Source organism: Ictidomys tridecemlineatus, chromosome 5 (assembly GCF_052094955.1).
Source record: "Ictidomys tridecemlineatus isolate mIctTri1 chromosome 5, mIctTri1.hap1, whole genome shotgun sequence".
In the NCBI taxonomy this organism is placed as follows: domain Eukaryota; kingdom Metazoa; phylum Chordata; class Mammalia; order Rodentia; family Sciuridae; genus Ictidomys; species Ictidomys tridecemlineatus.
Genome location: NC_135481.1, coordinates 94,739,931 through 94,754,303, shown reverse-complemented (window position 1 = coordinate 94,754,303; position 14,373 = coordinate 94,739,931). Strand labels below are relative to the sequence as shown.

The 14,373-nt window shown below is 39.7% G+C and overlaps 1 protein-coding gene across 7 annotated transcripts in view; it reads right to left on the bottom strand.

Moving 5' to 3' along the window:
• The window catches only part of Rgs6 (regulator of G protein signaling 6), a 586,626-nt gene that overhangs the window by 552,588 nt on the left and 19,665 nt on the right, over positions 1-14,373 (bottom strand). For all 7 annotated transcript variants that reach the window (XM_040275504.2, XM_078050459.1, XM_078050462.1 and 4 more), the window contains exon 2: positions 8,838-8,941. In XM_040275504.2, coding sequence (XP_040131438.2) covers positions 8,838-8,921 — 84 coding nt within the window. In that variant the 5' untranslated portion in view covers positions 8,922-8,941. The remainder of the gene's footprint in view (positions 1-8,837; positions 8,942-14,373) is intronic.

Below are 14,373 nucleotides of genomic sequence, written 5' to 3'. Positions count from 1 at the left end.
CCTCTTTTCATTTGTATTGGCAAACTAACAGAATCTTTAAAAATAACCCTCCTAACTCCCATGATTTTAAAGCTTACTTATTTTTTTCCATTCACAGCCATCTATTGGATTTTATTTTATTTTTTTTCTTATTCGAAATTGTGCCAATAGGGAACTTCTTCTTTGGTCATTCAAGTTCTCCACTGCAAAGGAATGTCAACAGCAAGATAAACTGCCAATATTAGCAAAATCCTGCCCTCTTTGAAATGAAAAGAGGAAAAAAAATGGGAAGATGAAATGAAGCCTTCAACAGACCAAAGGATTTTCAAATTAGAAAGTTATACTCACGGAAACACATCATATTAAACCATACTGAGCAAGTCCCCACTGTAAAAATACCCTCCCTTTCATCTGTGGACACCGATACCACAGCCTGGGACTTGCCTGCCTGCCTGTCTCCTGCCAACCAAGATAATATGATGGGAAGGTTTTCTTCCAGCAAGTCTAATCCTGGGAGAAAAGGAAAACAGAACAATTTTTTTCCTAAGGCAAAAAAATTAAAAAAAAAATAATGAAAGGAATCTTAAAATGCAGTCTGAACAATTGAGTGAGTTACCCCAAACACCCTCTGAAGTTTGTCCTTGGGAATTTTATTTAATGTTAAAAAAGAAAAGAGTAAAAGAAAGAAAGCCATAAATATTCAGGACCAAAACAAGCATTTGTTTTAAGCATTCTGACTTACCTGTTTTTATGGTTTTTGTCTGGGTTAACATTATCAAGGAAATTAAAAGAATAACAAAGGAGGTAAAGAAGGAATAGATGATAGCGTAGATTTCTTTATTAGAAAAGCCCTAGAGGGGCTGGGGATGTGGCTCAAGCGGTAGCGCGCTGGCCTGACATGTGTGCGGCCCAGGTTCGATCCTCAGCACCACATACCAACAAAGATGTTGTGTTGGCGGAAAACTAAAAAAAAATAAAATAAAAATTCATTCTCTCTCTCTCTCTCTCTCTCTCTCTCTCTCTCTCTCTCTCTCTCTAAAAGGAAAAGCCCTAGAAGGTTATAACTGAAGAATATTTTAGAGATCACCAGCCTAAATAACCCTTCACTTTGCAAAAGACAGAGTTGGACTTAACAGGAAGTAGAATCAACTGCAGAGCCAAACATGAGCTGGTACAAATTCAGTCAGAATACATACCCTGCTGTCTTGGTGCAGCTACATACTCTTAGCACAACACTCTTCCTGTATATACATACAGGGAGAAGGCGGATAGACAATCCAGTTCTAAAGGCATGTGCTTCAACACTTTGTCCCAGGAGACTGTCTGAGAACTCTCAGGAATAACATAGTGAAAAGACCCCTCATCTTTCTTCCTCATTACCTCAAATCCTCCCTTCAGCTTATCAGTCACCAAGTCCTATTGATTCTGCCTCCAACACATCTCTCAAATGTACCCCCTCATCTATACTACCACTCCCACCGACAAAGGATGTCATTTGTCCTTACCTGAATTCCTGGGCATTCTTGAAACTGCTCTCCTGACTATACTCCCACCATTTCTCTTATCCTCTTTCCACCCTGAACTCCCTCCACACTGACCACCCATAAACCCCCACCATGAACCTCCCATGGACTTTCCTACTTCAAATGCCATTCTTCACGTTGAACATAAAACTTCTCTGTCCCCAATCCTTCCATGAGAATTTTCCTAATGAAGTAAAAAAAAAAAAAAGGGGGCCTCACAGGTTTCCCCTGGCTTGTGGGATAATCCTGCATGAGTCAGAATGTTATCAGCAAACAGATGGTAGACATATCACAGCACAATTCAAGAGAGATTTACTTCCAAAAGCACCAAGTATAAAGAAGGAACAGGGTAGAGAGGAACCATAAACAAAACAAACAAACAGAAAACCGTGTCTAGTGGAAGTAGAGCCATATAGTGTAGAAGCTTCCACAATGGTTCACGATGATTTCCTTGATTCTAGTGCATCCTATAAGAGTTAGCTCTCACCTAGGGCTGGACCCAGTGACTTGTTTTTAATGTAAGAAAGAGATGGGACATCTTGTCCAAGATTGCTTATCAAAGACTAGGCCTGCCATCTCTGCCTCTTCTCTGCCTCTTCTCACCTGTTCACTGTTGAAACAAGTTGCCCCAGTGTGAGCTGCTCTATGGGCAGGACATGTGACAAGGAACTGAGAGTGACTTGCTAGCCAACAGCCAGTGTCGAACTGGTGTCATCACTCCCAACAGCTTTTGAGCAACTGAACCCAGCCAAGGACATCAGGAGAGAGCTTAGAAGTGGACTTTTCCCCAGTTAAAACTTTAGATGAAACTGAGATTCCAGCCAACATTTTGACTGTAGTCTTTTGAGAGATGATGAGCCACAGGAACCTGTCTGAACCCATGTCATGAACCCACAGCAACGGACCTAACAGATCTTTTGTCTAAGTCACTGCATTTGAGATAAATAATATGAACTAGAGCTACCTGAGGGCCCAAAGGATGAGTAGGGGAAAAGGAAAGCTGTCAGGAGCCAGAAGAGGAGAACACTCTGCCCCAAGAGCATCAGTGACCTTCAGTCAATGCCAAGACCTTGCAGAGAGAGAGCCAAGGCAGGAATCCTCCTCTGGTTTCTCTTCCGGCTTCTACAGTGTGAGCTGCTCTATGGACAAACTCAACTGGAAACCCAAGGTCATAGGAGCCCTGAAAATATAGTTCAACTGGCTCAGTTTTCTGGAGCAAATGAGAGCATGTAGAGGGGTAGAATGTGGGTGTAGAGGGTGTAGAGGCACAAAGGGAAGACACCTGTGCAGCATCGAAACTCCCTGACATGAAGCATAAGACCTAACTTTGTAACTGTCCAGCTTTATTTCTCAACCCTTTGTCATAGAAATCAAGGTCCATGGAAAGAGCCACGTGAAGTTTACAGAACTCAATATAAAACATCACAGCTCTGCCCCTTTGCATGTGCCAGTCTTTAGGTCCCCTAGACTTTTCCCCCTTCTCCACCATTCAATCCTGTTCATCTTTTAAGAATGAAGGCAACTGCTAATCCTCCAATGTCTTCTACAACCTAATCACCCCCTGCTGGTGTGGCGTCCAGGACCCTTCTATCTCCTCCCAGACTCCTTGGCTTGCCTCTATCGACACGGAAATGGTCAATCACCTATCTTCCCCCATTGGCTTGTGGGCTCATTCAAGACTCCGCCCTTAAATTGCATTCCTGACATCTAGTAGTGTGATGACATGAACATACATTTGCTGGTAAAATGGTTTCCAATCCTTGTCCTGCCTTGATCACCAGGATTTGCAAGTTCCCAGACTTAGTTCTATCACTGCCCTGTATGAATTTGAAGATGTCCTTATATCTGACTTCTTCCGTGGACCCAACCTCTTCAGGCTCATTTCCCTCTCCTTGCTGCATACCTCTGCCTCTGAAACTAAAACAGCATTAAGTTTACTTTCTGGAAGTATGTCTACACTAGTTTCTTCCCAGGACTTTGAGAGTTCACAATTATGAGGGAAAGAGACCTTGGGATATCAGAGTAAAACAAAGGTTAGACTCAAATTCCAGCAGAAAAGGAATCAATACCTAGAAACTAACAGGTAAAGGAAGCCATCAGTGACAAAGCTGTGGAACTGTCCCATGACAGATCAGAACATCGACTTTTTCTCCTTCTTTCCAATCCCCTAATTCACCCATGACACTGGGTTACTGACAATGTACAGTGTTGCTACTTAAATAATTGTTGCTGCTATCTATATAACATTACTACTGCATAATAATTGTTCAAATGTCATAAATGTTATTAACAAGTCAAAGAAACAAGTTGCCACCAAGGAGACAGCTTGGTTAACTTTCACTGTTGAATGTTAAATCATCACAATTAAATTGTGTTTTTTTTTTCTTCTAATGCCTGACTAAATTTGGTTTAGCCTTAGTGCAATTTAGGTTATCTTAGATAGACTGTCTAAAATATTTCCAAAAAATGTTCAAAAGATCTTTAGAATGTATGTCATCTCACAGCATTGTTTTGATATCAGCCATTAATTTCTGAGAAGACTAAAAGTTTATAGAACGCAACTTTGAAAGCATTGCAGAAAAGTATTTGCACATTATTTAGATGAATTCCCTCACATTACAAAAGATAAAGTGAAGCTGGAATAATATTTTATTTATTAGGTCAGTGGTGGGTACGCGAGGTTCATATTTTATTCTTCTTTCTACCATACATGGACGCTGAATATATTCTTTTTGTGAAAGTATTTCATAACCCGTAAGGAAGGAGGAAAAGAATGCACAAGAGAGAAAGACAAAACAAGAAATAGGGATAGGAAGTTCAAGTTCACCCTCAGAGAGCCAAAGCAGTAGGAACTAATGTTGGGATCAACGACCCAGAGCCCCCAGCTCCCTGTTCAGCATTTTCCATCACAGAGTACTGCCTCCTGACCCGGAACCAGGTCAAGGAAAGCTAAAATGTTCTCTTCCATTCACCATCTAAGAGCCCCAGGTTCTACTAAATCAAATTACCAGTCTAGTTTGGAAATTTGTTTAGAGACATTGTTAACAATACTCAGAGGGGAAAAAAAAATCAAACAAAATCAGAAAGCAATCTACTCTTATTCAAAAAGAAAAAAAAATTCCTAGTCATAAAAGGGAGTAAACAGTTCAGAAAATCTTTACCCAAGAAACAAGACATCCAGTACCTGGAATGCAATGTTAGCATGACAAATAAGAGAAGTGAACCTAGGTCACATCCCTGAGGGTAAGCATCAAAGCCAAGGATCTGCCACATAATATTTCCATTTATTTGACTCAGCCAATGGCTGCTGAGCTCCAACAATGTGGTCATGGTACTCTGTGGCTGATAACAAAGTGACTTCATCAGATGCCACCAAGAACTCTGACCTGTGCCATCAGGCTCCTTGGACCGTCAGAGCCTCGCTGGGCAATTGCTGGGGAGCCTTAAGCAAGTTATTCGTCCTCTCCATACTTTCATTTTTTTTCACTTGTAAAACAAGGGCATTAACTAGAAAATCTATAAGAAAAAAGCTACCAAAAAATCTTTTGCTTCCAGCACTATGACAAGAGCTCCATTCTTCCAAATCTGAAGAGGTCTATGAATCATTGTGAAATAAAATATCCAGTTAAAAACACCTATTTCACCATGACTTTGCAACACCTATGGTACCCAGAGACTAACAAAAACTAAGTAAGTGCCTTTTCAAACTTAGTTCAGCACCAGATTCTCCCAGGACTTCTTTAAAGTCCGATTTCTATGACCCAGCCTAGACCAATAAAATAAAAATATCTTGAGGAGGGGGTCTTTTGAGGATTAGTGCTTTTCTAAAAGACCCCTAAATGATCATTTCAGATATTGTCACTACACTGGGCAATTCAATGACCCAGGATACTTAGAATCTGGGAATACGAAAAAGGCTGACGGGTCTGGATGTCTTCATGAATAATTAAAGTTTCTTTTAAATAGATCTTGAATGTGACCAATACATTTTTCATACACACCTCCAATCCAAAAATGTGAATATGAAGGATGAAAAACTAAATGAGAAAGTCTGCTCAAGACAATAAATAAATCATGCCTTGGGAAAAGTACAACTTCTCACAGTTAATGACATGAAAACATGAAAAGAAAATGAAGAATGTTCTCAAGACTGTGGGCCTACAGATCCCACCCATCATTACTCATGTGTCAGAAGGTTGCCATCCTAAATGGTGCTTGAAAGTGACAACAACCTGGTTGACAAGAACATCTTGTGTATGTCAAAAGAGCTGGAAGAGAGGTTTTTAAATGTTTTACCACAAAGGACTGATAAATGTTTGAGATAAAGGATATGCTAATTACTGTGATTTGAGCATTTCATAAACTATACATAGAGCAAAACATCACATTGTATCCCACACATTTGTGCAATTATTATGTCAATTAAAAATAATAAAAATCAAACATCATCAACATGATCCTCCCACTTATTATTCAGAAGTTTGCTCAGATGCTCTACTTCTCTAATTTGGCTTTTTTTCCTGAATCAAAACAACTCAGCCCAAGCAAAACTTCCACACCGAAAACATCTGAGACAAGAGAAGTAAGCAACAAGCAAGAGAAAGAAAACAAGAATGAAAGTGAAATTTTCAAAAAGGTAAATTTTAGTTGCAGTTACCTAAGAAAGGGTTTGGTTTTATGGGCCTCAAATTTGAAAAAAAAAAAAAAAAAAAAGAGATCACAGGGACAAACTATCGCTTCCATAGAAAATGCTTTGAATTGATCTTGAACTCTGAATGACATCTCAAGGTTAACTTCCTTCTGTGGGTGTAAGCTTTGGGTTATAGCCAAAGGCCCGGAAGCACTCGAAGTAGAAAACCACGTGACTCTCCCATGTTTCAGGTATACCTCTGTGATTCCAGTGAGACAGATTCACCAGGTTAGAAATGGTTCAGGGGCCTGGACACTGCACAACTTTTCTTTCATATAAATGGAACAGATTCAATGAATTACTTTTAGAGAGGAATTAATCTAGCAAGGAACACAAACACATACATACCCCTGCAAAAGTGTGTCACAAGGAAGCAAGATACATTCCCATCCCTAGTGGCCATATCTCTAAAGAACCACAATGATTGATAAGTTTGTTTCTCAATTTAAAAAACAAAAAACTGGTAACACCCAAAGAGTAGAACTCAAGTTCTCATGAAACTATAAGAATATCTTTCCTTTCAACATAATACCAAACACTCTAGCAGAAAGGAGTTTGGATTGTATGACCTTTATATTTCCTATTAACCTTTAATAATTCACAGATTTGCAATTCCCTGAATAATATAAAGTATTTGTATTGTTTGCTTGTGTCTTAAAAAGGCAACTTATATATATAAATTTACTTCGGTCAACTATTAACAGTATCGATACTTATACATTCTATAATTTATTTTCTCTCCAAGGATCACTCTCTCTAAAGACTCAAGGATAAAAATAAATATTCATTACATACCACATTATGTCCAAGTAGCATTAAGGTAACCCATTCCCATATCTATAGAGTAAATAACCTCCCAATAACCTTCATCCCCCTTTTTCCCTTTTATAGGATCAAAAAAGTAAAATAAATTACTTAAGGTCACAATGCTAGAAAGTGATAAAGTTGGAATTTTAACCCAGGCCTAACTCCGAAGCCCACTCTGCTACTAGCCTACCATAGGGCCTCCTAGTTTGGGGAGAAGAAAACAATAAATAAATGTCTTCCTATTATTCTATATGCTTCACTAATTGCTCAGCTCCGTTAATCTATAGTAAGTTTTTCCTTACTATACTTTAATAAGCATCCTTCTTAGAGATGGATTATCTTAGCATTCAAATTAAGCAAAAAAAAAAAAAAAAGCAAAGCAAAAAAGTACTGAATTTTATACCCAGAGCAAGGATAACATGAGAGTTCAATTTTCACAAAGAAAAGAGAAAAATTACCTGTGTTGATCATCCAGGAATATCAAGTTCAACATTGTCCATATGATTAACATGAATTCAACAGAGTTGCCGAAGGAACCAAACCCAGCTGGCGACTTGGATGTTTAATGAAATGAATTAACATTAATCCATTTCCCTTATTAATATGTAATACATTTTCACAAACAGTAGAAGGAATGATTTCCTTAAGTATATTGTTTGCAAAAATAACGTCATGTGCCTTATTTCCTGCTTTTAAAACATCTTCTTCTGAATTCCCTATTTGAATTCACAGCATCAATGTCTATCACCCAAGGTCAAAAATCTAGTCATTTTGACTGTCTACTTGCCGCCTAATTCCATATTCATTCAGTTTCAAGTTATTTTTAATTCAGACTCTTCACTCCCTCTGATCAGTCCCTCTCGATTCTGGAGGGAATTGTCCTGCGAGATTAGTGTCTTCCTTGCCCTTTTCACAGACACAGAAACATCCTTCCCAGAGCCTGCACCCGTCTTGACAACAATCCATTTGGCACACGGGGGGGCATGATTTTCAATCCCAGAGACATATGGATTTTACAACTCTCAGCACACAAGTGTTTTATGATTAAACTGCTCATAACTCTACAATCTGGTTTTGTCCAGCCTCTCTCTGCAAAACCTTACCTCTGTTTACTCCTTGTTTTTATCCCTATGCCCAAACTAATCATTTCTGCTGGCTGTTTACTTCCCATAACTCTGTGCCTTGGCTGAACAGAGCAAATCCCCTGCAATGTGCTTCCCCCGCCCCTCTGCTTTCCCCATTCAGCAACCCTATACATGTTTTAATACCAAGTCCAAAGACCACTCCTCCCTAAGCCCATCCTGACCTGGGAAGCTGGGAGAATTCTCCTCTTATTCTGAGATAATGTAACACTCTACTCAAAAGACCTCTGTTTTGGAAAATTAATGCTTAGACTGTATTGCGGTTATGTCCGTACCTCTTTTGTCTCCTGCCAACTATAAGCATTTAATGCAGGCATATAGTCCATATCTTGTACATGCTATGAGAACAAAGAACTTTCAGTGGATGTATCATACGTTACACTGTAAAGGCCTATATGCTGAACAGGGAGAATACATCTCCACTGGCATTGTTTAGACAACCTTCAGGCTTAAGCAAAACTAAATAGAATAATATTTTTTCAAGTACTGAATACTGAGTTTTTAAGTATGATCAAACCTCATTTCCTTGAATTTGAGAATTAGATCATCAGAGGATATGAGAAGAAAATACTTATTTATCATTTAATGCAGTTTGGGAAGAAGACATTTATCTTGCTGTCAATCACCCGTCAACCCTTACAGAGAACAGACACACAGAGCTGGCCTGCAGAGTGTTGAAGAAGCCGTCTGTCTTACTTTGCAGTAGACTATCATGTTGGGAGAACTCTCCTCTGGATCAGCAATCCCCACTGCTCTTTGATCCCCGGATCCCTGAGCCATCCTGAGTGTCTTCTCTCACACTGTGAAAATAAATGGAGACACCATTAAGCCATGAAAGAATTTTTTAAAATAGATTTTTTTGAAATGCAAAAGAACTAAGTATCTTTTGGCAGTTGCCATGAAAAACAAAACATAATTTTTATTTTTCTGATTAATTTACAAGATATTTCTTTAAAAGTTAGGGTATGTTCTAATCCCAAATATTCTTCATTTTCAGCCCAGAGTCCTATACCTAGGGGCAGATATATGCCCATCTTAAGCTCCTGAAGACAGATGAAGATAATCATTTTGATGTTGATTTCTGTCTTACCAAAGCCAAATTTCTGATTAATTCCATGCATTAAAATGTGAATCTTTAATTATAGAAATGCAAATCAAGATCCCAAGGAGATACTACTCCATTTCCACTAACATGGTTATAATAATAAAAAAACAAAAATTCAAAAACACAAGTCTTGTCAAGGAACGGGGGGAAATGAGAATCCTCATTTGTTGCTGGTAGGAATGGAAAGTGGTACAGTCACAGTGAGAAATGGTTTAATGGTTCCTCAAAAAGTTAAACAGAGAATTACCATGTGATCTAGAAACTCCACCTCTAAGTATATAGTCCCAAAACCTGAAAACAAATATTCAAATACTTGCTCTTGAAGGTTCATAGCAGCACTGTTCATAAGAGCCAAAGAGTGGAAGCAACCCAGATATCCATCAGTGGACAAATGGATACACAAAACATGTATGTATATCTGATGGAAGATTATCCCACCATAAAAAGGTGTGATGTGCTGAGACACTTCACAATGTGGGGAGGATCTTGAAAATATTATGCTAAGCGAAAGAAGGCAGACAGAAAAGGTGAGATGATGTAAGAGTCCATTTATGTGGATTATCCAGAATAGGCAAACCTAAAGAGACAGAAGACTGATGGTTGTCAGCAGCTGAAGAGAGGGCAAGAGGGAAGGGGGTCACTGCTCAAAGAATATGGAGTCTCCTCTGAATGATGAAAATATTTTGGAACTAGAAAAGAGGTGATGGGTCATAGCATTTCTCTGAATATACTAAACACCACTGAATTATATATTTGAAGATGAAGCAAGTTCAATTCTTGGTGTGACATTATACCTGCTGCATGACCTTAGGCAAGTTAAATAACCCATGGGTACTCTTGTTAATTTCCTACCCTGAATGTATCAGACACCTGCTGTATGCTCAGAACCATGACGACACCATCCTTTTACATTGACTCTCATCAGTGAAATGTGAATTCCACAGTGACCTTGTAGGTAAGGGTCAAAAAAAAAATGAGGGATGAAGGATAGCTTAAAGCCATAAGAGTCCTTTACAAATGTTATCACTAATCCAAGAGCCTGCCTGAATTATTTGCACAAAATTCATAGGCTTTTCATCAAAGAAACTTTTATAAATACCATACCTAACCAAAAAAAAAAAAGGCTATCCACTCAAAATAAAAAACTCAGGAAATATTCTATTATGAAAAAAATTGGTACCAAAGGTCATTCCATAAAAATAAATTTGGGTGGAAGTTGGAGAGACAGGAATTTGTAATTTACACAAAGAATTTAATTGCCCAACATATCCCATTTGAATGATGTTGCCGGCTTTCTTCATCATTTGTGAATTAGAATGTATTTTAAAATTAGATTACATGAAAAAATAAAGAGCATCATTGTATTACCTCTACTCTCTGTTATATCAGTATTTCCATGAATAGAGTACTACATGGAAACACTGATTATTATTCTAATCAGTGGCTTTTAAAGTTAAATGAACAGCACACTGTTTCATTTTTAAACAACTACTTAGTTGCCTCCTCCTTTGCCCTAATACAGAATATAACAGAGTATGAAAAACAAAAACCGAATCCATTTATGTATGCTCATTTATCTATGTAACAGAGCCCTTTCGGGTCTCCATTGCTTTATTTTTAAATGAACACTTTCTCTTTAATAAGCCTATTCTTTTCCATCTAGAAAACTGTGCAATAACAGCAAGGTTGGAAATGACCTAGAAACAAATGTCTCAGCCCTCCTTCTCCTTTCCCCAGCCACCCCCTCCCACCAACAGAAGCATCTCTGTTGTTCAAACAGGCTGATGTTCCAGGACCTGGTCTGTAAACTGCTCAGTGAATGCAGAGAGGCTATGTTAGGAAATTTAGTGAATCTAGTATTCACTAGAAAAGCTTCTATTTTGGGTTCCTCTATCAACTTGTTTTGAAACTCAGACAAGCTGCTTAATTCTTCTGTGTCTAGAAAGAATCTTTTCTAAAATAGGAATATAGCTACCTTCTAGTCCATATGTCAACAAATGGAGCAAAATGGACGTGAAACCTATGTAGGTAAGAATTTTAGAATTCCATTCACTGGCTGTAATGCTGAGGCTCCTAAAATTAGAGAATCAGGTTTTCATTCATTACAATATGCTGTAAAATATTTCTTTTAAATAAAGTGCAGCAGAAATAAGTAGGAATGTTTTAAATTTAATGTAGTAAAAAAAAAGAAAGAACCTTCTCCATTTTCTGTATGTATATTACACTTGTATACTCACAGTTGATAATCCAGGGACTTTCATTACACTATTCAAAGAATGTAATAATTTTTCTGGAAACACATAATAATAGAAAAAATGGAAAGAACACAGGTTAATCATATTAATTTCCTATAATGACTCACAGCTAACAAAAGAGGAAAATTGAAGATGTGTTCAGACTATGCGTGGTACAAACTTGGAGAAGATACACCTTAGTGGTTACAAGTTGGCTTCTGTCATCCCATCTGACCCCAGGCCTCCTTGCTCACTAGCTGTGTGATCTGGACTACATTACTTCACCTCTTTGTGCCTTTTTTCCCCTTTATCTGTCACAAACCACAGTCCTAGCATAATTTTTAATATTTAATATATCTCCACCTCCAGCCCTGGTCTGCAACTAACTAGCTGTCAAAACCAGGTCAAGCTGCGGCTTCCCCAGACCTCAGATGGACATAAGCTATGCAAACCAGCATCCTGAGACCTTGAACCTCAGAACTTCAAAATTTCTGACTTCCTTAGCAACGACATGCTAGGATGTTCCATGCCACCTCCCTTCTATCTGTCTACATCCTAGCCCATCTCCTCTACTTGTGACAGCCCTCGTGCCGAACTCAAAGAATCACCCAAATACTGGGATGGAGCATTCTCGGTCCCACTCAGCATCCCTCCTCATAAAGCATTTCCTGCCATACCACTGCTCATCTCTAGGTTCCAGGGACTGTACATGTATTCTTTGGGCAAATTCTTGAGCTCTCCTTTCTCAAGGCTCCCTGCTGGGTCCTGGGGAAACACAGGCAAAGACTCACAGAGGTGTTCCTTAAGATGTTCAGAGCCCAGCAAGGGTGACAGGTGCACTGGATACTGCAGTGAGCATGTGCTCAATTCTGATGGCTCAGAGCAGGAGGAGGTGACAACTGAGATGGGAGTGGAAGGATGACCACGAGCACCTGAGGTTGGCAGGGTTTGCCATTCCATCTATATGACAGTAACCAGGCTTAGACATCGGAAGCCCCAGAAGTAGCTCAGCATTGTGCTAGGCACTGGAGAGAAAAAAAAAAAAATGAAGACGATTCGATCTCAATGGGATTAAATGAGAGTCAGCCCTGAGCACAGAGAGTGAGAGAACAGGGATTCACACCCATCTGCATTCAGGGCACTTGGTGTCCTTGTGTATCGGGGATTTCCTCTACCAGAAAGTCAGACCTGCATGGGCAGGTGCTCTGTCAGTGGGGTTCATCCCTCTATCTGGACACCTAGAAAGTGATCTAGCACAGAGCAGGCACTCAAATATTCTGAATGAATGAACATTCATCTGGATCATATGTCAGGAAAACTGCCCACAGACCCAAGACCCAAGCGTGCAATCACTCGTGAGGATTTTCCCCAGGGCTTATGGACATGAGCCGGCTCCAGACTCAGGAATCCACTTCTGGAATTCACAAGCAATTTGGGTAAAAGGGACTATGTGGGAAGGGTGGTGAGTATAGCAAAGGGGGTGACCACTTAAGCATCTAGGACACAACTGATGAGCAAATATTTTGAAAGTCAGGACGGTGCCTGCGATTTACTCCAGATTTTCATGCATTTGTAACTTATAGTTACAACAAATGCTTGCTATTTTCTTTTTTAAAAAAAATATTTATTTTTTAGTTGTAGGTAGACGAAGCGTCTTTATTTTACTCTTATGTGGTGCTGAGGTTCGAACCCAGTGCCTCACACAGGACAGGCAAGCGCTCTACCTCTGAGCCACCACCCCAAACCCCTCTTTTCTTGATAATAGCAGCCACTCTAGAGCAAAGTCCAGGGTCCAGCAGAAAACAGTGCTGAACAGAGTGGGAAGGAAGGACCTCAATGACGTAGAAAGACAAAGGGACCTGCTTGGAAGCCGTCTCGGCCCTGGCCTCACTGAGCCTCCTAGGAGACCTTTGGTGAGTGATTTCCCCAGCCCACACTTCCAGCTCTTCACCTAGAAGATGAGAACCCTCCACTAGCCAAGGTTGTTTCTGAAGAGGGAATAGGGTAATGCACATGATGTCTGTGGCAACTGACTGTTGTTCTTGGCCAGTGTTGGGGTGAGTGAAATTCCCAGGCCACCTGCGTCAGAATCCTGGAGAAGTCCACCCCCTGTCTGGATCTCAGACAGTCCAACCCTGGGCATCTGAGGCTGAGCCTTCAGCAGTACCACAACCTCCTCAGGGGATCCTGATGAAGCACTAAGAGGAGGACAACTACAGTTACATGACAATGTCACAAAAAAATCATTGTGGCATCCGCTAAAAGCCTTAAACATCAGGCCTGCCACTTTTTGTGCCCAGTCCTCAAAACCTTATTCAGAGAAATGTCATGTAGGAGACATCACCAAACCCTGACTGTCATATAGTCTGAATATTGATGGTGCAAAATAAAAATTCCTGTGGATGTTATTTCCTGTCCTCCATATTCTTTCAAGTTCACAGCCTATTAAAAAAAAACCAATGGATTTTTTTTTATCAGCAATGTTAAGCACTCGAGAAAAAAAAAATTACAAGATGTGTGCTAGCTCAGTAGTACAAGCTTGTTTATATAGCTCTAATCTGACTGAGTAGGCAGGAACCTCCAGGGGAAAGAAGCAAGAACAACAGCTCTAAAGAACAAACAACTCTCTCTGTTGCAGCAGAGTCTGCCAACTTGACATTTCCTATAAGCTCAAAGTTCAAATGCTCAATGACAGGTCGAGTGTGTTTCCAGTAGTACACCAGTAGGGCTGAAGGCCAATTTTGGTGGCACTGCCGGTCACCCAGTGTTCGACTGGGATAGAACTACGTGATCATTTCAGGACTTGAGACCTGAAAAATTCAATGGTTCCCAAAAGTAGGTCCTTGGAACCAGACTATATTAGCCTCAAGAATAACCTGGGAGAGAATTTAAT